Source organism: Berghia stephanieae, chromosome 12 (genome assembly GCF_034508935.2).
Source record: "Berghia stephanieae isolate SIO BIC M18660-M18661 chromosome 12, UCSD_Bste_1.3, whole genome shotgun sequence".
Lineage (NCBI taxonomy): Eukaryota > Metazoa > Mollusca > Gastropoda > Nudibranchia > Aeolidiidae > Berghia > Berghia stephanieae.
In genome coordinates this window covers 4068498-4094757 of record NC_088371.1, presented here as the reverse complement: position 1 = coordinate 4094757, position 26260 = coordinate 4068498, and the positions used below count along the sequence as shown (strand labels likewise).

The 26260-nt window shown below is 35.8% G+C and overlaps 2 protein-coding genes across 2 annotated transcripts in view; both read right to left on the bottom strand.

Moving 5' to 3' along the window:
- The window catches only part of LOC144957710 (uncharacterized), a 94311-nt gene that overhangs the window by 53953 nt on the left and 14098 nt on the right, over window positions 1-26260 (bottom strand). The window lies entirely within an intron of this gene.
- Window positions 9413-24499, bottom strand: LOC144957711 (uncharacterized). Its single transcript, XM_078889088.1, has 3 exons — window positions 24389-24499; window positions 14475-14721; window positions 9413-11268 (listed from the first exon to the last, which is right to left on the bottom strand). The coding sequence occupies exons 2-3, from the start codon at window positions 14677-14679 to the stop codon at window positions 9983-9985; spliced, it is 1491 nt and encodes a 496-aa protein (XP_078745214.1). The 5' UTR covers window positions 14680-14721; window positions 24389-24499; the 3' UTR covers window positions 9413-9982.

Below are 26260 nucleotides of genomic sequence, written 5' to 3'. Positions count from 1 at the left end.
GGATGAAATAATGTTTTGTATGTTTGGCATGCAGGTGTATCCTATTTTGATGGTGTTTTTGTTCATGATTGGATGTAGAACGTGACCGGGAGGGAAGCATTTTTGTAGTAGATTGAAGAATTTGTTACCGATAGAAGTTGTCACATTCTTGCTGTAGGGTGGGTTGAACCATGTTATGTGTCGTTTTCTTTGTCGTTTTTTTGTTGGGGTGGTAATGGTCTCTTCCTCATATTCTAGTTTGTAGTTATATCCACTTTTTTGTAGTGCGTTTGTGTACGGTGGGATTGCATCGTTGAATATGTTGTTGTTTGTAGAGTTGTTAGATAGTCGTTTGTTAATGCTCTCGGGGATGTTTTTTATTATAGATGGCGGATGATTGCTGTGTCTATGAACGTACAATGGGATGTTGTTGGGTTTTGAAAATGGTTGATAGGTGCCGTCGTTTAGGTTGATGGTTATGTCCAGGAAGTCGAATGTTTTTTTGTTGGCTTCGATTGTAATTTTCAGATTGTTGTCCTGGAAGATTTTGCATATTTTTTTCTTTATTAATTCTGTCTGTCTCGGTGTTTTATTGCACAATGCGAGTCCGTCGTCCCTGTATAGTCCAATGTTTATATCGAGATTTTGCATTTGAGAAAGTAGATATAGTCCGACGAGCTCGCATGTTTCTGCTCCATCGTAGCTCCCCATGGTGACATCAAAGTTTGTTGATTTTTTTGTCCATGCTGTTCCATTATTGTAAAGTGGTGTATTCTTCGAGTGCAGGATAATGTGTATTTCTTCTTCGGTGATGTCGAAGGTTTTTGCGAACTGTAGTGCTTTGAGGAGTAAGGTTTTGGTGATTGAAGGGTAGAAATTACAGATGTCAAAGATGATTGCGTTTTGTCGTTGTTTGTTTTCTGTGTTTCTGTACCAGTTGATAACTTCAGCGGTGTTTCTCCATTGGTTGAATTCGGTTTTCTTGACGATTTTGGTGTTGATTCTGTCTAAAATCTGTTTACTTATTTTTCCGATTTGTTTTTTACATTATGGGTTTATGAGACGGCATTGTACGTTGTTGCGAAAGTTTGGTTTATGGTCTTTGATAGTGATGAAGGCATTAGATTTTGCTGTGGTGTCTATTCTGTCACTTAGCTGTAGGTTTTCGGCGATGCTTTTGTCTTCTGCTGTAATGTCAGGTGTCGTAGATGGTGTTTGTTTCTTGTACTCTGCTTGTATATTTTTCTCAAGTAAATGTGTGTATTCTTTAGGGGTAAGCTTGTAGAAGTTTGTGGTTTTGAGAAAAATTCTTCATCATCACTAAACCGAACATAGCAACACTCAACAGAAGAAACGAACTAACTTCCTCATGCAGACACAGAAACAAACACCTTTTATGTAATTACGAACCTCCATAAACACGAATCTATAAAAATACGAAAACACAACACTCTACTTTCACTTCCACTTCCTGATGAGAGCAACGCTCGATAACAACGTTGTAGAAGTCAAACTATCTTAATTATATTTCAAATGTTTATATATATATATATATATATATATATATATATATATATATATATATATATATATATATATTCATATATATATATTATGATAATAATAATTAAAATAATAATAATAATAATAATAATAATAATAATAATAATAATAATAATAATAATAATAATAATAATAATAATAATAATAATAATAATAATAATCTTTATTGTCCAAATAAACAATGCTCAGTTTGGCTCATGGATTGAACATCAACATATTTACAAATACAGACACAGACATACACAAACATACACGCAAGCACATTGTTTCTACACATCCTTTCTTTAAAAAATATAGCATTGTGGAGAACATTGTGCTTATTTGAGTCAATAAAAAAATTGATACGGCGCACAACTCTACTGAAAGATTTGAATATTAGAAATGGATTTTTTACAGATAGATAAACAGATAACTTAATTTCCTTTTATAATTTAAAGTCAGTATGAAAGTTCGTTGAGTCAAACATATATCATAAAATATGTACCAACGACGACACTTGACTCCCAAAATCAACTAATTTTGACACTGTAAAAAGTTGTCAATTTGCGTCATCTATTTATGACATCAAGTATTATTATTACTTCCGTTGTGTTGTTGATTTAGCGGTGATCAGTGTTTGTTCTAATTGCGTGTATGTTTGTGTGTGTGTGTGTGCGTGTGTGTTTGTGTGTGTGTGTTGTGTGTGGTGTATACATGTGTGTGTGGGTGTTGGCATTTTTCAGCAAATCGTGGCATTCATAGTGATATTATTCACTTGATCACATGAAGGTATTTCAGTCGCCATTTTGATTCTTTTTTTACTATTAGGGTTAGCTCGAGATCGAGGATATTTCTTTGTCTATAAAGGTTAGTCATAAGTCTTAGTAAAGGTGCTAGGATGTTTGTTTATCCATAAGTTAAGCAAAGGGGAGACATTCCGAAAGCTCCTACATCCCCAGTATTCTTTAAATTTGTATTTTCACCGTTGATATTTTGTCAGGCATTTATTTATTCAATTTGTCATTATATCTAGAAGCATTTTAAAAACTCTAGAACAAACCTTGATAGATTTGTGAAAGTTTAAAATTTCTTAATTTGACCATTGTTTTGATTTTCAGCCGCCATTTTGATTTGTTAAATATTGAAAGGTAGTGCAAAGCAGTCCGAGAGTTGTTTTTTTTTCTATTAGGGTTAGCCCTAGAGGTTAGTCATAAGTCTTATTAAAGGTGCTAGGAAGTTTGTTTTTCCATAAGTTAAGTAAAGAGGGAGACATTCCGAAAGCTCCTACATCCCCAGTATTTTTTAAATTTGTATTTTCACCTTTGATCTTTTGTCAGGCGTTTATTTATTCAATTTGTCATGATTTTTTCTATTAGGGTTAGCTCGAGATCGGATGATTTTTTTTCCTATTAGGCTTAGTCATAAGTATTATTAAAGTGCTAGGGTGTTTGTTTTTCCTGTTCGGGTTAATTAAAGGTACTAGGTTTAATTTTTTCTTGGGGTTAGTTGAGGGAATATATTATTAAATAAATTATTGGGCCACACAGAAAAATCAACCGAAGATATACCAAATTACACAGACAACGTTGTTTACCAATCTGCCCTAATTAAATGATGGTGAGTACAGTATCGAATGAAAATAGTTCTTTCCCCGCGAAATTGCGGGCTTTTTACTAGTGTATACAAAAGAAATGAGCGTATATAAATACATAAATACATACATACACACATACATACTACATACATACATACATACATACATACATACATACATACATACATACATACATACATACATACATACATACATACAATACATACATACATACATACATACCTACCTACCTACCTACCTACCTACATACCTACCTACCTACCTACCTACCTACCTACCTACCTACCTACCTACCTACCTACCTACCTACCTACCTACCTACCTACCTACCTACCTACCTACCTACCTACCTACCTACCTACCTACCTACCTACCTACCTACCTACCTACCTACCTACCTACCTACCTACCTACCTACCTACCTACCTACCTACCTACCTACCTACCTACCTACCTACCTACCTACCTACCTACCTACCTACCTACCTACCTACCTACCTACCTACCTACCTACCTACCTACCTACCTACTCCTACCTACCTACCTACCTACCTACCTACCTACCTACCTACCTACCTACCTACCTACCTACCTTACCTACCTACCTACCTACCTACCTACCTACACTACCTACCTACCTACCTACCTACCTACCTACCTACCTACCTGCCTGCCTGCCTGCCTGCCTGCCTGCCTGCCTGCCTGCCTGCCTGCCTGCCTGCCTGCCTGCCTGCCTGCCTGCCTGCCTGCCTGCCTGCCTGCCTGCCTGCCTGCCTGCCTGCCTGCCTGCCTGCCTGCCTGCCTGCCTGCCTGCCTGCCTGCCTGCCTGCCTGCCTGCCTGCCTGCCTGCCTGCCTGCCTGCCTGCCTGCCTGCCTGCCTGCCTGCCTGCCTGCCTGCCTGCCTGCCTGCCTGCCTGCCTGCCTGCCTGCCTGCCTGCCTGCCTGCCTGCCTGCCTGCCTGCCTGCCTGCCTGCCTGCCTGCCTGCCTGCCTGCCTGCCTGCCTGCCTGCCTGCCTGCCTGCCTGCCTGCCTGCCTGCCTGCCTGCCTGCCTGCCTGCCTGCCTGCCTGCCTGCCTGCCTGCCTGCCTACCTGCCTACCTGCCTGCCTGCCTGCCTGCCTGCCTGCCTGCCTGCCTGCCTGCCTGCCTCTGCCTACCTGCCTACCTCCCTACCTCCCTACCTCCCTACCTCCCTACCTACCTACCTACCTACCTACCTACCTACCTACCTACCTACCTACCTACCTACCTACATACATACATACATACATACATACATACATACCAAGGATTACTATACTGAAAGGATTGACATGTGGAATCTTCAGCCCCCGCTAGTGGGGGCCATTGGTTGGATAACGATTTCAAGCAAAACTACTACTTTTCTGCCCTGGTACAATTTCCTTGAATGCGCAATAATTGATTCTGTTCTTATAATTTCGGTACTTTATAAGAAATGAGTTAATTGGCGACCATAAGTTTTAAATAATATTTCTTATATTTTGAATGATATGAAAATATATAAAAAGTAGTGAACTATCAACAATTTTACTAGAAAGTATGAACTATTTTTTATGACGCCCTCTTACAAATTGAGTGATTGGGTTTGTTTTCATTTTTTAAACTCGAAAGTACGAATCTGTTTTCAATTCCTTTTAATAACTTGATAGATCTATGGCTAATTTATCGAACCAGAATCTTTGAAAAGTGGTAAGTACCAATAATAATTGCGTAATAATTATTATTTAAAAAATGTTTAGAATTAGCATCTGGCTGTAGTTCCTGCAGACGATAGTTGGACCCATTGTCGTGCTTGCTCTGTCGAGTCGCACAGATATGGTGATCAGACTCCGACATCCTGATTCGGATTTGTTTCTTATTTTATTATGGCTTGTGGTTTTATATTTATATCTTTTTTTTTCTCTATATGGTTAACTGATAAATATTGACTTTATTGTGTTAGTCTAGTGTATAAGTCTAGAGGGCCCTTTGCTCGTCACGTCAACTTCACAACTTGAACTTGAACAGTCCTTTCTACTACTAACAACAGTTGCTAGATTGATAGATAGTAGTCATTGCTATTGTTAGATAGCTAGACTAGAATAGTTAATGGGTCTGATATTACCATATATGATGGAACTTGGACTCTGAATATATAGTTATGCCCATTACATGGATCTGGTGTTGCTGATATGACTGTCAATCGTATGGGACTAGTACTCTGAATATATAGTTTTGCCTCATTGATCAAAATGATCTGAGATTTTACTGTTACAACAGTTACACTCACCCAACTCAATCACTCTAATTATCTCTGTGACTATGGGAGGGAATTATGGATCTATTGACTGAAAGGATTGTACTAGTAGTCTGAATATATAGTTTTGTCTCACTGATCTGAAAAGTAACTCTATTAATTAACTCTTGACTACATGGAAGGGAACTATGGATCTGATTCTGATGCTACTCATTGACTGTAAGGAATGAACTATAGTATAGTAGTCAGATTTTTTATGAATGGCGCATGTTTTTCTAGTTTTTCTCATGTCCTTCTATCAAAAGTTGTTAAACTTTGTGTCAACCTCCGAATCAATTTCTATTAAGTGAATAAACATTTTGGCCCGTATTGTGATGCCATATCACAAAAAAGATTTCTTCTTCACGACCTATAAAAATCTACTTTAAAACCCCTGTCATAAAATTAGAGATTTTACTCTGCTAAAAATGTAAACATTTTCGCACCACAAAGTAAGATGAATTCATCGTTTTTCAAAATAATCTTGTGACACGGTAGTTCCGGCTAGTGGTTATGAGTTCATATCATACTATTTTCCGAATAAAAGCAACACACATTAACTGTTATAAAGTAACAACTAATGTAGTTTGCATCCCATTTTGACTTTGTAATTTATTGCTTTTTATTTACATCACGTCACAATTACCGAAGACTGATATGAATCTCTAGCTTTAACTCATTTGAACTAGTGATTAAATACTCAAAATTGTCAAATTAACAATGAACGTTTATATTTAACTTTGAAAAATTGTATCTATGCATGAACGTTTCACACAGCATTTTAAGTTTTCTTTTAAACCTATAAGCTCTTAAAAAATACAATACGATACGGAATCTATCGGTTCCTCTCTCGTAAGGCTGCGAAAAGAAGTCCACTTTTATCTATCGATAAGTCATTAATTAAAGAGGACAGCTATGGAATTGGAATTTCACAATCAACCCTCAGTTTTGCATGTTATTGTTGTTGAACACAAGCACATATTTGTGGAAACATTGTATCATAAATTGATGAATTTCTACTTTTGACTGGTCTACATTAAATTTATGTAATCCTCTTTGGCATAAATAACAAGCTATTTCTCAAAAAAATTGAAATCAAAATAATGTTGGAAGTGCGTAATGTTCACTTTCATTTGTATTCATCAATAACGTATATTGATTGTTATAAAATGTAAACATGTCTGTCGTTCCTTCATATTCGGATTCTGTACGAACATCATATAAGTTTCAATTAACCGAACATTCCATTTTAAAAATTCTTTCAAAATGGATAAGCGGAAAATCATATTTTTGACACTATAATCATATTTAGATTCCAATACTTACTAGTTATCGATTTTAATATAGCTGTGATAAGCGAAATTCTTTCCTATTGTTTTAAAATTCGTGAAAAAATATATTTTACTAGGACAAAATGATCCAGAGGTTCATACGAGTACACATTTTTGCAGCTGTACATTGTGAACAGCTGAGAAAAAGAAGACAAAGGTGCGCCCCTTATTAAAAATCCGACTATTGTATCCCTTAGTAGATATTTTGGTATTCATCTTTTTCTTGGGATCATCCTCCGCAGATTACCTCCCTTTGTTGATATTTTACATCTCCTTTCCCCTTCATCTAATTGTTCACCTTCATCTTCATCATCATTTTACATGTACATTCATTAATCAAGCTTCTAAAGAAATCATCCTGAATCAATCACTATAAGGTCAGTTTTTAGAATATCTAACTACTCATCCTTTCCGTTTCTTGGTTACTCCTATTCACTGCTGATAATAATAATCATTAAATATTTTTTTTGTACCCAGAATTCACAATCACTCTCTAAAAAGGTAGATTTTGCCATATAATAATGCCCCTGCTGTTATTTTGGTGTACATTTTCTATATTTTTTGTTGGCCCCCACTAGCGTTGCCTGAAGATTCCATATGATTGTCCTTTCAGTATAGTTGTCCATGATACATACATATTATTATTATTATTATCAATACCAATTATACTTTTTGAAAACAACATTCAATGTGTTATCGACGTGCTTTTTCTTTTGTAAACGTCGATTGTTATCATTTTATATTTTATCATTATCATCAGTGAATTCGTTTACCGCGTCTTTGTCTTTGTATTGTTTTGTTGTTTTGGTTTGTTTTGTTTTGTTTTGTTTTGTTTTTTTTTTTTGGGGGGGGGGGTTGGTCTTTTTTTTTGTTGTTGTTATTTTTTCAAAAACTTTTTATTATGCTTAAAAAAAAACTTCGATTTTAATATTCTAAAATTATTTATTTATTTGAGATCAGTATGTGTGTGCCATGTTTCTTTTTACTTTTGATTTTTTAAATTATTGTTATTATTCTTTAATTTATTATCATTGTATAAACGTAGGTACATCGGTCAACACTAAGCAGCGTGCTAAACGACAATCTAAAACTATCTAAAACTCATGGACATATACGGGTCTATTCACAGAAAATAAGAATCCTCTTTATTTCTGTGTTTATATTTCTACACCGCAAGTTTACACCGTAATGATGGTATATAAAAACGATGTTTTAATTAATTTTATCAATATGTATTGTCATAATTTATTTAATTCATTCTCATTCGTCCTTAGTGTCTTGTGTTTTGTTGATAAAGGGGAAACCCGAAACGCCCAAATTATCTGTCTTCGTCTAATAAATTGAGGCTTAGATTTCAACACTGATCATTATTATTTTCCTTCGACCCTCAAGCAACAACATTTTATTAATTAAACAGAAAAGGTAGGGGCTGCCTGAAGCCGGTGATCGTGAAAATACTAACGAAAGAGTGAAAATAGAGAGGCTTCGTTAGTATTAATAAACCAGCACCGCCAACGGAGGTGCATAAAAACGATGCGTTGATCAAAAATAACGTAAGAATATTTTTAGATTCAATGGAAGACAGAACAAATATGACCCCTCGTCTCAAAACGGTATTATGTCGGGATGATTAAAATGCTGAATATTGAATTTATAGCCAGAAATTTAAACTTGGGTTGAGTATGTATGTGTTATCGAGGAGAATGAATATCATATTTTAGTGTGCTGACTTGCAATAATTCTGAATTTTGACCGGTTTAGCTCTAATTTGACTTTTTAGCGTGTGGTTCAACCCGACATAATACCGTTTTGAGACGATGGGTCATAAATGCTCTAGGTGGTCAGTATAATAAGTGTCACATGGGTTGTTTTTTTCTTTTAGTACTACCTTGCATTATGTAGTGTTTAACCCTCTCCTTGTCAGCCATTTTCAGAATTTTCCCCAAAACTTCACACCCACCTAACACAGAAAACAGACATTTCTTCCTCAAACAGAGAAGCAACAAGCACATTCTATACATAATATTGCTCGACACTATGAGCTCTATTACAGAATGTCAAGTTTTTATAGCTATAGCAAAAAGAAATTAATTCTGGATGAGAAAAGTCGCGGTTGCATCGTTTAACAAATGTAACGATTTTCCAATAGGTGGTAAGGAGAGGGTCAACTCAAGCAATCATTTTTAGGCCATTGAAACAAGGAAAATACATCATGTTGAATACTGCGATAGTTTTCAGTACAGAAAAGTGAGTGGAGCAGGCACTTATGTTGGTAACAACAAGAGATGAAGTGAGTAGGAAAGTGCCCGAAGACAGTAGAGAATAAAACATTTTCGCGGCGGTGATGGGGGTTGAACCCGCGACCTTATTGGTACGACAACTCCGCCTGGCCGGCGAGAGCGTGACTCTACCGTATGAGCTATCCACGATCCCCCCCCCCCCCCCCCCCCCCCCCCGCCCAAAAAAAAAACAAAAACAAATCGTATCTAACTCAGGTCATTCATTTACTAGAGCTCTCTCTCACCGACTGCTTGAGATCGCGGGTCCAACACACACAACCTCCGCGAAGTTAGTTGGCCAGCAATTAAGCTTAATAGCCAGTATTCTCAATACAAACATAAAACATAGAAACAATTGAGCCATTGAGTACGCTCCTGTACATGGGGTGAATTTTTAATTCAGAACTGTGAGTGGAGCAGGCACTTATGTTGGTAACAACAAGAGATGAAGTGAGTAGAAAAGTGTCAGAAGACAGTAGAGAATGCATTTTTTCGCGGCGGTGATGGGGGATTGAACGTTTTCAGTAGAACTGTACCTGGAGATATTGAACAATTATAACACATGCATTCAAAGGGTTAGGCCTTAAATTGCAACAATTCTTCATGTTTTGCACCGTTAGCATTTACACAAGCTTAAAAACCCAAAAAGCACTTGAAAGATTTTGGTTCAATGAAATTTTGCCACAGCCCCTTATACTTATAATCCTGATCTTGTTCCTAGAGACTTTTTTAAAAATTCATAGACTTGAAGAACACCTCAGAGGAAACCATTATGCCAGTGATGATGAAATCCGTTCAGGGGCGGCTTCTTATCTGAGTGCAAAATCCTCGGATTTCTTCGCCGTGATTTAGGCCCCAACCCCCCCCCCCCCCCCCAGTGGTTTAGGTCACAATACCAATGATTTAGGCAAAATTCAATATCTTATAATGAAATCTTAGCCTTAATTCTCCTCTGGCAGACCCCAAATCATCACGAGGACATTGATAAACCCTAGAACAGCCGGTGAAATGAACAAGGAGAACCATCCATACGTGGCAAGCAGCCATTGTGCAATTGGAGGACCTATGAAGGCTAATAAAATGCCGATGGTAAAAACCAACCCAAGAATACTCGTAAAATAGATGGGGCCGAAAAGTGTTAAGGCACACGAGACGGTTAGACAATAGAGGGCCATCACAGAACCGCCGTATATCACGCAAGAGACAAGATACACCCATTTGTTGAAGGGTGTTAGGTAAAACAAACTAGCCGAAACGCAGAATACAGTCGAAACTACAATAATCGTCGGTTTCACTCCAAATTTGTCAGCAGAAAAGCCGGATAACCAGTTAAAAAGTGGGGTGACTGCACAGATGACAACTCCTATCGCCGTTAGGAAATGATCGTCCAGTATATAAGGAAGCCCGAAAGTTTTATAGTAAGTATTCTGTAAGGTAAACCCATAGGTTTGAGTTGTGACTAAAAAACAAAGGGTGTAAAATTCCTTTCTCCTCAAACTCTCTCTGGGGGTGACATCAGAGGATGATGTATTTCCGGTTATCACATTGGCACTACCGGGACTACAATTAGAATCATCTACTCCTGCTATGCTGCTACTGTTTGCTCGAATTGGATGGGTATGTTCGGCATCTTGCATATGTTGCTCCGATGTAGAATGATTAGACGGTGATATATTTTTTTTCAGAATTGGCAATTTTTCTGAATATAATATCCTTCTTTTGAGATACAAAAACATTTCCGTAAATATACTTTTACATCCCGGTCGGTCTCTAAGTAAAAGAAACCCAGCTGTATTTAGAACAGTGGACAAGACGGAAAAGCTCAATAAAGAAAGGGGCACTTTATCTATCAACTCTTTTTGTGTAAATACGGCCAATCGATTTACAGTAGAATCTGACTGTAAATCATTTGGATTTACAATCCAAGTCACGACTACATTCATTATTACAGAAGCCCAGATATTTGTAGATAGAATACTGCTGGTCGCTAGTCTGTGGTACTTCTTTGTCCAGCGGACTATCAGTTCCAGTTGCGCGGCTTGAATTAATCCGGCGCTAAACCCTGTGACCACGCCGAGTGTTATAAACATGGCTATGGCGGAGTAATATAGAGATGTGTAGCTTAGAAAAAGTCCTCCGTTGTAGAGAACGATTCCAATTAATATAAGTGAGATGTTTCCAATCTTTCGACCAAGGAGTCCTGAGACTAGCATTCCAAGATTGAATACTGAGGAATAAATCAATTATAGACAAGTTAATCAATGAACCAAGCATCAACAAAACTGTATGTAATATTTCTCTTTTTAAATCCCATTGGGAATTAACCCGTAGATTTTTGACCAATCAAAACATGGAATTGGTGACACACATTCACACGTGCTCGGACAAACATAGTTGATTGTTTTTTTTAAACAATAGCGTGAATGATATCGACCTTTTTCGGATCATTGTTATTTTGTTTTTTATAGCGAAAATGCGTGACTAGTCATTATAGCATTTTCTCGATCATATTATTATAGAAGTTCAAGTTTTCTGTGTTGATTCTATAGATAGTATGCGCTTGGCTAAGAAACTCACAATATTGTCATCCGGAATTATAACGGTCCAACACACACAACTCTGTGTACCATGAACTTTTATTCTCTGGTTAATATAGTGTAGTGAGAATTACTCATAAACGCGGATGGAAAAAACAATAACAAAGGCCGGAGTGGCGTCAACTTCGATCTATCTATTGATCAAGCTCTAAAACAGTGGGTATTTCTTTACACATACTGCACATACCATCGATAGTAAAACCTGTGGGGTTTGCTACGTTTCCCAATCACTGCCATTGTTTGCATTACGAAGACTGTCCGAGAGGCGTGGTTATCTAGGTGCCAATTATTTGTCGTGAGTGCCTCAATCCGTGGCCTTCGTAACATAACCATGGCTACGCTCAATCGAAAAAACGCCGATAATTTATGCATCAGACCGGAGCCATCGAGATAGTTCGAAGATGACGTCATTCAGGTCTTTGTTATTGTTTTTTTTTTAGCCATCCGCGTTTATGAGTAATGCTCACTGAACTGTATTAACCAGACTATAAACTTTCGTGGATACACACAGTTTTGTCTGTTGGTCCGTTATACTTCCGGATGGCAATGTTGTGAGCTTCTTAGCCAAGCGCATACTATCTATAGCCTGACACGAGAACCTTTTAGGACTGGCAGTTTGACGTCATTTTTTAGGTTTGTGTAACGTCTAGTGAGTTGTCGTTAGTAGAGCTCAAGGAAACAAATTATTTCATTGGTTGAACTATTGAATACAACTCACGATTTGTTTTCTTTTGTGGCATAAAACTGGCATTTTGACGTCATTTTTTGGTCAGTGTCAGGCTATAACTTTACAATGGCTACGGTCAGAAACCCTTTTTAAAATTGATGTTCTTTGTATTGTTTTTAGACCATCGGATGGATGATTCGTTCTAACTGGATTCTCTCTCTAAACGTTTACAGTCTGATTAATACAATTTAGTGAGCACTACTCATAAACATTGATGGCAAAAGCAATAAGAAAGAGCTGAATCACGTCAATATCGTTCTATCTTTAAAAATGTATCACAGTATTTTAACATGATGCAACCAACCATCAAAGCGTCGCCATCGTGAACTTATAGCCTGACACTGACCAAAAAATGATGTCAAAGACAAGTCTTTGGCCACAAAAGAAAACAAATCGTGAGTTGTATTCAATAGTTCAACCAAGGGAATCACTTGTTTACTTGAGTTCTACTAACGACAACTCACTAGACGCTGCACAAATCTAAAAAATGACGTCAAACTGCCAGTCCAAAAATCGAGGGTTCTAGTGCCAGGCTTTTCTATGTTAACACTCAAAGCGTTATTGTGTCGGGGTGAATTTTTTAAAAACTTGATCTTTTATACAGGGCAATATCCACTAAACGTGTGCTCAAAGCGCTTTACAAGGGGTCCCTGGCCAACAGTAACACTTAACAAGTAGGACGTGACATGACGCCTGTTAGGCGATATTACAATTTTCGGACAGAGTAAACGCAGTTAACGGCCCGTACTCATTTTACACCTAAGTACGGTGAGAAAATGTGAGCAAAGTGCCTTTTTTCAAGGACTCAGCCATGCGCCGAGCGAGGCTCGAACCCAGGTCCTTCCGATCCGAAAGCGAGTGTCATACCTCAAGGCCACATAACCGTAACGTAGCCGCAATAGATTCAATAGTCTGATGTCACGTCCGCCCAGCAACGAGCAGCTTGGTACTTTTTATTTTGCATGCTGGCTAGAACCTTTTCACATTTCATGTTTTGGGAGGTGATATTTTTTCCTTGTATATCATCTCTCTGATATGTAAAAATAGTTACATTTTTTGTTTTGAACATATCATGTAAACTTTTGAGTGTGTTCTTCTTCATGGTATCATGTGCTGGTGTCTGGATGAGACTTTTAAATGATCTCAAACAAAGTTAATGGAATGCTCATGGAATCTACATCCGTTATTTTTTGAACCAATTCCTCTTTGTCTTACTTTTCTTGGGTGCTTAAATTAACTGTAATTCTGGATTATTGTTACTATCCTATTTTCTTTCTTTTTACTGGCGCTGATAGGACCTTAACTCTCGACTTACCAGCCATTTTCAGGATTTTCCCCAATACTTCAAATCCAACTACTAATACAAAAATATATTTTTATCACTCAAGCACAAGAGCAGTAAGTTCTTGCGATTGCGATACATAGTTTCTTTAGTAAAACATGCTCAACAACACACTGTTCATTTTCTTTAAATTTTATGATGTAGAAAATAAAATTTGAATAAGAAAAATGTTGGTTGTATCGTAACGAATGTGACGATTTTCCTGTAGTTGGTAAGGAAAGGGTTAAAGCGTAGCCATCGTTAACTTATATATAGTTCGAAGATGACGTCACTCAGTCTTTGTTATTGTTTTTTGCCATCCGCGTTTATGAGTAATGCTCACTGAACTGTATTAACCCGACTATAAACGTTCATGGATACTCACAGTTTTTTTTGTTGGTTCCTTATACTTCCGGATGGCAATGTTGTGAACTTTTAGCCAAGGGCATACTATCTATAGCCTGACACCATGGCCTTCGTAAAGTTAGGGCCTGCTACTGACCAAAAAATGACGTCAAAATGACAGTCTTTTGCCACAAAAGAAAACAAATCGTGAGTTGTATTCTATAGTTCAACCAATGAAATAACTTGTTTCCACGAGCTCTACTACCGACAACTCACTAGGCGGTGCAAAAACCAAATAATGACGTCAAACTGCCAGTCCTTTTGGATTTCAGTATCAGGCTATAACATAACGATGGCTACGGTTAAAATATCTCAGGCGCAAAAATAAAACAACATCACGACATAACACCGTTAGCAGACAGTGAGATACACATATTCATTACCAATAATGTTGACAATGAGGAACCAGTTAGTGAGTACACTCGTATATACGTCTTCGTGAGCAGCGTAGTAGTAGGATATGACGTATACAGACAGGTTACCCCAGAGCCAGGCGACACAATCCAGGGTGCGAACCAAGAATATCCCAAAGAGCACACTCCACTTGACCAAGGGCGACACCGACACGTCTGGGTTCTCAGTCTCCATGATGTTGTGGCTTAAATGCGTGGATGGATTCGCTTTGTGTATCTGTGACGAGAGACAAAATATTTAGGATGTTTTACAGATTCTGACGGATATCATTCGGTGAACCTGAATCACGAAAATTACTGTCTAAAAAAAACAAAAAAACACAGAGCTGAGTGACATCAATTTCGTTCCTTCTATATAAAGTATTTCCATCGGCGTACCATGCTATGCTCAACGCGTTGCGCCTGTTTCAAAATGTTTCATATTATAACGGAGAGTAACAAATGCGCTCTACCCTTTGGATAGAACGCTAGTCTTTTTAAACAGACAGTTTGATTATTAATTATGATCACTCAAACAATGTCAATGAAGCTAAGTACGTCTGTATGCTTTTTTTAGAATAGAGAGAATGAAGTTGACGTCACTCGGGTCTTTGTTATTGTTTTTTTGTTTTTTTTTTTTTGTTTTTTGTTGTTTTTTTTTTGGTATCCACGTTTATGAATAATTCTCACTTAACTGTATTATCCAGACTATAAACGTTCAAGGTTACACAGAGCTTTGTATGTTGATCTGTTATACTTCCGGATGATAATGTTGTGAGCTTCTTAACCAAGCGCATACTACCTATAAATGCGGCTATGTGGTCTTGTGGTAACGGCACTGGCTTTCGAATCAGAAGGTCCTGGGTTCGAGCCTCATTCAGTTGATAGTTAAGTCCTTATAAAAAGGTTCTTAACTCATATTCTTCCATCGGACTCAGGTGTAAAATGAGAACCTGTCCGTTAACTGCATGCAGAATGCAGTTATATAATATTGCCTAATCGGCGTCATATTTCGTTATACGTGTTTCGTGTTGCTGTTGTACGTGAATACTTTTTAAAGCGCTTTGAGCACGTCAGTGCTGTTGTTTGGATGATTTTAAATGGTGCAAACAGAAACTAAAAATATCAATGATTATAACATCAATGTAGAATTACTTTTCCTGTTAAACACACGAAATTAAGGCATTGGAGGAAGGCGATGATATTGCGTAGAAACTTGAATTAAATCTTCTGTTGCTGAAGAAGGGATTATGAGTCCAAAAAGTTCCGGTTTTTAAAAAGAATCTGTTGTATTCATTACTACTACTAACTACTACTACTACTACTACTACTACTACTACTACTACTACTACTACTACCACTACTACTACTACTACTACTACTACTACTACTACACTACTACTACTACTACTACTACTACTACTACTACTACTACTACTACTACTACTACTACTACTACTACCACTACTACTACTACTACTACTACTACTACTACTACCACTACCACTACTACTACTACTACTACTACTACTACTACTACCACTACCACTACTACACTACTACTACTACTACTACTACTACTACTACTACTACTACTACAACTAGAACTACAGCGAATGATCTTTGTATCTACCATTAATAATAATAATAAGCCTGGGATCAAACATTATTATTATTATTATTATTATTATTATTATTATTATTATTATTATTATTATTATTATTATTATTATTATTATTATTGTTATTAGTAACACCATCATAGCTGAATTATCTAGCCAACAAAAAGATTTGCGAATTAGAATACAAAATTCAAAAAAGGAAGGAGAAAGACAGCAACTAAAATATGGACGAAAAAAAATATTACACCGCTTAACACATTTGAAGAGTAATCGAAGTTACGAATGAAGAGCTGGACAAAAAAGTTAATAATATTAGTAAATGCAACAACGATCAAGAAATGTATAAAGCTGTGAGACTATTAAACCAAAGACCGTTTGAGGACCCAAAAATGAGGACGACTCGGCCAAATTAACTTTTAACCCCAATGACACTTCGAATGTTCCTTCTGAATATTATAAAACAAAATTTCAGGACTACAAAACGCCGCACGTCAGTTCCTTTGAGGAAGATCCTCGACCATTATTTAAACCTATTACACCAAGAGATGTGGGAAATGCTTTTTAAAGTCTTATTTCGTGCATTGCACAACAGAGCACCGGGAGAGGATGGAGTATGCGCTGAACTTCTAAAATATGGACCACCCTTATTATGGACACATAGCGGCCATTTTCAATTAAACGATTTAACATCACCAGAACTTGGATATTAATAAACGAGAGCTGATATCAATAAAAAAGCCAGGAAAATCAAAGGCCATCCAAAGAATTTGAGATCATTTACTGTGCTTATTACAATTAAATAATAACGTGAAGTTGAATGTAAGCTTCAATTTAATTACAAAACAGATCAAATGAACGTTTCAGGTTTCCCCTTTATCAGCAAAACAGGATGAATCAAACACCACAAATGAATGAGATGATGTGGTTGACATTCATCTGTGGTGTTTGATTCATCCTGTTTTGTTGATAAAGGGGAAACCCGAAACGTTCATTTGATCTATTTTTGTAATTAAATTGAAGCTTACATTCAACTTCACGTTATTATTTATTTCTTCGAGCTTCGAGCAGCAACATTTACACTTAATACAATTAGAAAATCGCTCTCCCTGATCACACTGAATAGAATTAGACCGATTGTTGAAAATTTTTTGTCACGTAGTCAAAGCAGATTCAGGAAGGAGAGAAGGACTGCAGATGTAGTTTGGACGCAAAAATGGCTTGCTGCCAAAATCCTGTCAGAAAACATAGAAATAGTTATAACTGGAATAAAAATGTCTGCCACCTTCGATACCATCAATCGCCAATCCTTGTTAAATATTATGAAGGACATAGTTATGGAAGGTGAAATTAGATTAATCAGATTCTTTATTAGGGAATCCTGGATAACAACCAAATTAATCGGTGCCTCAGAGGATAAATCATTCCTTGGCAACATCGGTACAACACAAGGAGACAGCCTAAGCCCTGTTTTATTTATCAGTTACCTAGAACATGCTTTAAAAGATGTGCTTAAATCTGTACCTTCGGCTCAATCACGTTTTAAAAATGAACTCCCCATAGCAATTGCATATGCAGACGACATTGACGTTATCGGCCTCAAACAAGTCAGTGTAAAAGACATCCAAAAAGCTTTACAAAATCACCAACTGTACTTTAATACTGGCAAAACAGATGTAACATTACTGTCAAGGAAGAAAGATGGATGGAGAGCCAGGAAAAAGGTAGGGTCATGAATAGGAGACAAAGAAGACTTAGAAAGAATAAAAAGTTTATCGACGGCTGCACTGAATAAATTATTACATATATGGATTAGAAAAGATAAAATTAAATTGAATACTAAAATCAAATTATACACAACCTGTTAAAATCCGTGCTTATCTACAACTGCGGAACATGGGCACTGACTGGAACCGAAGAGCAAAGATTAGACAGATTCCATAGAAAACTACTGAAAAGAGTCGTGAAATACGATACCCCACAAAAATAAGCTATAAGACACTGTATGAAAAATGCAATGAAAGACCTTATCCATTGAAATCCTGGCGGCAAGATGGCGGCATTTTGGGCATTTACTCAGAAGGACTAATAAAGCCATGAATACTTTTTCGCCCCATCTGGACCGTCGCCATCGTAATAACATAGCCTGCTTGTGCTTCCCATCCTAGCTGGTGACGTCACACTATGAGGCGCTATCTATCTCTCGCTTATTGGAGGGGAATGAATTCAAGTTGTTTTCCTTTCAGTTTCACAAGCAATTCTTGTTATCGTTAGTTTTCATCGAATTTGCTCTGCTGTTTTTATTCTATAAATATTATTTTCTACATTGGATTATTATTTGTATCGTATTAAATTTAAAACTACTTCTTTAAATCACGTACCGCTGAAGTGATTTATTTGTGAAAGTATTTTAAACGGAAAATTGATGAAGTGTGTGCTGTGTTTTGTTTACTTTCCGCGGGGAGAGAAGAGAAAGGACCATTTTCTTCTTTTCATCTTTTAATCATCACTTTATTCACATGATATAAATTATATTGGACTAATCTGTAATTTGAGAGTTATTTGACATGGGTAGAAAGTGTTGTGTGCCCAATTGTAGAGGGAACTATGACAGAAAGGAGAGGGTGTCAATTTTCACATTCCCTAAAGATGAATCGAGAAGACGATTGTGGTTAAATAAAATACCGACAAAGGATTTTACACCAAATAATGATTCTGCCGTATGTGAAAGACATTTTCATGAAAACTTTATTATCAGAATAGATTCTGTAAAAAGACTAGATGGTACCGTTTTGACTGTACCGAGAGAAAAGCCAAAATTAACAGTGGATGCTTTTCCCTCTATTTTTCCTAATTGTCCTTCCTGTCTATCTGAGAAAAAGCCTTCCTTAAAAAGAAAAACGCCAGAAGATAGGAGATGTGAAATGGAGCAGAGAGACATGGATTCTTTTACTGAATGGTTAGAAGAAGACAAAATTAAAAACTTCGATGACTTCAGTAAGAAATTCTCAAACCGTGTGGACGGAGTGAAATGGCTATGGAAACTTATAGATAGTATGCAGATGACGTCACTCAGGCCTTTGTTATTGTTTTTGCCATCCGCGTTTGTGAGTTGTTCTCACTAAACTGTATTAACCATACTATAAAAGTTCATGGTTACACAGAGTTTGTGTGTTGGTCCGTTATACTTCCGGATGGCAATGTTGTGAACTCCTTGGCCAAGCGCATTCTATCTATAGAAACTGATCTACAGTCTTCAAGACATTGGAGTATTTATCGAATTGACGATGCCGCCCCCAACTTTTGACAACATTGAAAATTTTTAATGATTTGCACGTGGAAATATATACGAACAAAGAAGGTATGAATGAGTTATTTTTCTTCTAAAAATATTTTGAGCATCTCTCCATAATAAATCATATTGCTGGTGGTTATTGATAAAATAAGAAAACAGGTGTGTCTACAAATGAGAGAGAGAGAGGGGTAAACAGTCTATCTGTCAACGCAGCATTCATCACCATCGTCATTATATCATCATTGTCTTTATCTTCGTCATTAGTAGCATAATCATTCTCATTGTCCAGATCATCATCATTGTCATCATAATCATGGTCCTCATTGTCCACAGCAATGCCACTATCATCATCATCATCTTCATGATAATTGATATCACCACCAAAACCATCTCCACCATCATCATCATCATTATTATTAGTATTATTATCATCATCATCATCCTCATCATTTAGTTATTAATTTTTAAATCTGTTTTATTTGTTTATTTTATTTATTTGGACTGACTGAGATTATATTGGTGCTTGTAGTTTGAAATGTAATGCAATCATTGCTCTGCTATACTTAGAATCAGATGCAGACGCTTGTCAGGCAAAAAGGACTTTCTGACATGTCGTTAATAATTAATTTGACCCTGCTACCCATTCAGGCTGTAGTGGACTTGGGACTGGGAGGTATCGGTTTTGAGACAACCGATCATGGTGATAAGCTGTTATGTTTTACTTCTTTATGTATAGGAATATTGAATTTGCAAAATCCTAATGTTGAATGAAAGGCTTATATTCATATTTCATTTTCCCTCCTTCTTTTCAGGTCAGCTACCAAAAACTTCCTTATCCTGGATATTGGATTACTGTTCTCCTCCCACACTCAAGACCTGGTCCCAATTTGACACAATAATATCTCATTTTTCAAATGGAAATAAGCTTACTATGAATGTCTCCGACGTGCACAAAAAATTGCTTATTCTTGTTGAGATCATAGAAGAAATGTATACTGACGAAATAGAAAAGGAAGCAAATTCTAAAAACTCAAAACTCTTGTTCTTGGCTCAAAAAATAAAGCTCTGTTTGTCATCAATGAAAAGGTATCCTTATTCAACTTTATTATGGGATTTTAAGATTTACGCTGGAGCTCCAAATACTTACAGCATGATGCGGACGACATTCTTGACACTTCCCCACCCTTCTCATATCAGGAAACTTGCATCAGTTTTCACCATGAAAAGTGGTTTTCATACAAATATTCATGACCAATATTTAAAACAAAAGTGTGCTACGTTGTCTGATGCTGAGCGGAAAGTTGTCTTGATGCTGGATGAAATACACATATCACAAAATATTTCATACAAGGAAGGAAAATTAGAAGGATCAGCGTCAAATTGTCCTATGATGGAAGCAAGCAATGCACAAGCTTTCATGATTTCTTCAATTTTATCTAAATCAAAAGATGTTGTAGCCATTATTCCTGTCAAAAATGTAAATGCTGCTTGGTTAAAAGAAGCCATAAATAATATTTTAATTAAATTACACACAATTGGATTTTTTGTTTTATGCGTTATCTCAGATAACAACATAATAAATAGGAATGCTTTTTCATCGATGGCTGGTGGAAAACTTCTTCATGATGTACCTCATCCTTTGAATCCTGATCTACGTTTATTTTTCCTTTTCGATTCTGTTCATCTTTTCAAGTGTATTAGGAATAACTGGCTCGTGCATAAAGATGAGGAGAAAACATTCATTTTCCCAAACCCAACTACCACCACTGAAATTCAATTGAAAGCATGTTTTCCACATATGAAAAAATTGTATAATGAGGAGAAGCCATCACCTGTGATGCACCCTCTTTAAATTATAATCTCTACACCCAACAACAACGGAGAAACAGAATGTAAAATTTATGTTGAATATTTTTAAAATCAGGAACGTCACAGCTTTGGAGCATTATGAAAGTAAATGGCAGTTAGACACCCAAGGCACACGGCTATTTATTTCCTTTTGCATCAAGCTATGGAATATTTTTAATGTTAAACACCCTTTTAAAGGAATCAGATTGAGGGATGACAGCTGTAAACCAATTTCTTCCTCTACTAATGACCAGAATTTGATGACATTGGAAGGAGCTGTTGAATGGTTAAACAAATGGAAAGATTTAAAGTTACAACCAAGAGAGGGAACCTTATCCAATGAGACGATGACAGCTTTGAGTCATACATTGTCTGCGACCATTAAATTATGTAAATATCTTCTTGATGAGAATAGCTTTAAGTATGTCTTGTTAGGAAAATTCCAGACTGATGATCTAGAATTTCGATTCAGTCAGTACAGGCAGATGAGTGGATGTAACTTTCATGTTTCAGTGCAGCAAATTCTTGAAGGTGAAAAAAAGCTGAAAATGTTGAGTGTGCTGAAACTTGTTTCTGCGTCCAATGGAACTATCAAGCTGAAGGACATCTTGGACCCTCTCGAGGAAACAAGGTCACATGTAACCTCAACGTCTTGTGACAGTGATTTTGATTATTTCTCACCAATTTTATGTAATTGTGCCAACATTGAAATAAGTCAAGAGCAGTTGAAAGCCCTTATTTTTATAGCTGGATACTGCATTGTGAAACCACTGCGTTTGACAGAATGTTTGTATTGGAAACATGATTTTTGTGTTGATCGTCAGTTGCATGTAGAAGGATCAGAGGAAACATTTTCTTACATTTCGTCCTTGGATAGAGGTGGATTAAAGTGGCCCTCTGATTACGTTGTACAAATCGTATCAGAAATATTCAAGATTTTTCAATTTCTGATTGCAACTGAAGACCACGAGCAGAAATTTTTATCTAGTTTTAACCAGCGACTTCTTGTCATGAGATTAACAACTCAACAACTGACGGACTTGAATCTGTATGGGGGAAAGTGTCATGAATGTGAAAAAGACCACAAGGATATCGTTACAAAGCTTTGCAAACCAGCCATCAACATCTTTCTGAATAATTATTCCAAAATTATGTCAGACAAAGCGTCTTCTTCTAAGAACCAAAGGAAATTGAAAACATTTACCAAGAGAATCTAATTATTTGTTTACATCCACTCATCGAAACACCAATAGCTTTGAACTGTTTGTTCCTTTTACCTTCACCTACACATATTTCTAATGCAGCCTCAATCATTTTGATTGTGACGGTCCCAAGCCCGACTTAAATGCAGAGGGGAAATATTTTGTGATAAATTCTTTGGATTTTACTGTATAACTCAGAACTGGGCGAAAAGTGTGCAATTTTCATATCGGAGGTGGGTAGTCTATATTACTTGATAATCATGAAGACATATGCGGATCGTGCATTTATTCATGCTGCTCCCGCTGTCTGGAAGTCCTTACCATTTAGCCTCAGGAACGGGGTCATGGATTCCGAGTCATCTTTTAAAAAGAAATTAAAATCTCATCTTATGGAATGCTCACTAGATTAAAACAAAAATACAAAACAAAACAAAACAAAAAGAAGCATCCAAATTAGTAGACAACGCGTTTTTCCCTGATGTAGGTTAGTAAAATAGTTTTAAATTTCATAAAATTTTAACGAATAACTCTACCTGATAATAAATTTCTTTAGGTAAACATAGACGATTTGTGAGATGGCTCTTACCCTCAGATGGTTCACATTTATCAGATTGTTTATGATTTCAAATGCATTGATATTGATTTCTAATAATAATGTTATGTATTTATGTGTATATTTATATCATGTGTGGGGATATTTGTGGGAATATGAGTGCTTACGTATAAATGTGTGTGTGTGTGTGTGTGGGTGCGTTCGTTTGTATGCCAATTTCTTTTAAAACTGATGTTTTACATCGGTGAATATTGTGCGCCTAGAGCTGTTTTACTATGGGATTAGGCGCTATATAAATAATAATAATAATTATTATTATTATTATTATTATTATTATTATTATTATTATTATTATTATTATTATTATTATCATTATAATGAAAATGATGATGATGATGACGATGATGATGATGATGATGATGATTATGATGATGATGATGATGTTGATGATGATGATGATGATGATGATGATGATGATGATGGTGATGATGATGAAATTATTCTAAAAAACAGTACAACAACACATCAACTACCACTACTACTACTACTACTACTACTACTACTACTACTACTACTACTACTACTACTACTACTACTACTACTACTACTACTACTACTATACTACTAACTACTACTACTACTACTACTACTACTACTACTATACACTACTACTACTACTACTAGCACTACTAGCACTACTACTACTTCTACTACTACTACTACTACTACTACTACTACTACTACTACTACTACTACTACTACTACTACTACTACTACTACTACTACTACTACTACTACTTCTACTACTTCTACAACAACAACTATTACCACTACTTTTACAACAATAACAACTAGCACTACTACAGCTACTTTTACAATAACAACAACTAGCACTACTACAGCTACTTTTACAATAACAACAACTACCACCACTACCACTACTTTTACAACAACAACATCAACAACCACTAATTTTACAACACCAACAACTACAACTACTACGACTATTGTTACAACAACAACTACCACTACTTTTGCAACGACAACAGTAACAACCAGTACCACTACTTTTACAACGACAACAACTACCACTACTTTTACAACGACAACAGTAACAACCAGTACCACTACTTTTACAACGACAACAGTAACAACCAGTACCACTACTTTTACAACGACAACAGTAACAACCAGTACCACTACTTTTACAATGACAACAGTAACAACCAGTACCACTACTTTTACAACGACAACAGTAACAACCAGTACCACTACTTTTACAACGACAACAACTACCACTACTTTTACAACGACAACAGTAACAACCAGTACCACTACTTTTGCAACAACAACAGCTTCCACTATTAATAGATAACAATTTACTGTACCTATACAATAACAAGAAAATATATATCCATATCTCCAGATCGACAATTGATAATGTTACATGAAAATCCTAAAACTGAATTATTGTCCTAAGCCCATGCCCCAAACACAACAATATTTATCTACACAATTTATCTTCTCTATTAAAATTCGTTACGGTCTGTTTCTTTTATAAACACCCAACTTCGATACTCTGGAAAAACAGGTATTTAACAATTCGGCCAGAAAACTCGTCCTACGGATATTGATCAATTTAAATGACCCTCATCTTGACAAAAACTCTCAAATCAGGGACTTGTTTTAAGACTTTGCGAAGTCCCAGGTTTGAGAGTTTTATGCCAAGACGAGGGTGATTTAAATCGATCGATATTTGAAGACCGCGTTTTCTGGCTAAATTTTTAATTCATGTTTTTCCAGGTTATGGCCATTTATTAATATATTGGTGTGGTTTAGCTGACAGTGTGTCAATTTTAATGCTGAAAGAATTTAACCTAAAAATAAATTTATGAACGTGGACGACGTGCGTCATTGATGCGGTTTTGCCGTGCTCAATCGTAGCCATCGTTATGTTATAGATAGTATGCGCTTGGCTAAGAAGCTCATAATATTGCCATCCGGAAGTATAACGGACCAACACACAAAACTGTGTGTAACCTTGAATGTTTATAGTCTGGTTCATACAGTTTAGTGAGAACTACTCATAAACGTGGATGGCAAAAAGTAATAACAAAGACCTGAGGGACGTCAACTGCATACTATCTATAGATAGTATGCGCTTGGCTAAAGAAGCTCATAACATTGCCATCCGGAAGTATAACGGAACACCACACAAAACTGTATGTATCCATGAACGTTTTTAGTCTTCCCTCATCTTTATTGATACATTCTTCACTTCAGTCAAACTACGAATACGTTCATTTCTCATTTTGAAAATTTCAAAGTTTCAAAGTTTTCAAAGTTTATTCAATCTTAGGCTTTCGCCAATAAATCAACAATTTGATGCCAACATACATGAAGTGGAAAAAAAAAAAAAAAAAGAAAAAAAAAAAGGTAAATGGAACCAAAAAATAAATGATACACCACACAAAAATACAACAATCGTAATAACATCAATACGTTCAATAATAAATAATAATAATAATAATAATAATAATATAATAATAATATAATAATAATAATAATAATAATAATATATAATAATAATAATATAATAATATAATAATAATAATAATAATAATAATAATAATAATATAATAATAATATAATAATAATAATAATAATAATAATAATAATAATAATAATATAATAATAATAATAATAATAATAATAATAATAATAATAATAATAATAATAATAATAATAATAATAATAATAATAATAATAATAGTAATAATAATAATAATAATAACAATAATAATAATAATAATAATAATAATAATAATAATAAAAGAAGAAGAAGAAGAAGAAGAAGAAGAAGAAGAAGAAGAAGAAGAAGAAGAAGAAGAAGAAGAAGAAGAAGAAGAAGAAGAAGAAGAAGAACAAAAACAACAACAACAAGAATATCAATAATAATAACAATAATAATATTACCATCATCCTTACACCCCAATCATCACCGTTACCACCACCACCATTACCATTATCACTACCACTATTACCATCACTTTTACATTTCCAATCAGTTTTTCTCATTTAAAAAAAAATTTTTAAAATAAAAAATTATTGATACCCATCACAACAGACCTCCTCACTACCACGAAAATTCCCGTAGTACTACGGCTAAATCCCGGGCTGGATATAATGAAGGTTTTTTAATTAAATGTCATTTCTTGAAAACGAAGTTCTGGTGTCAGAGCTATCACATAGAGTTAATA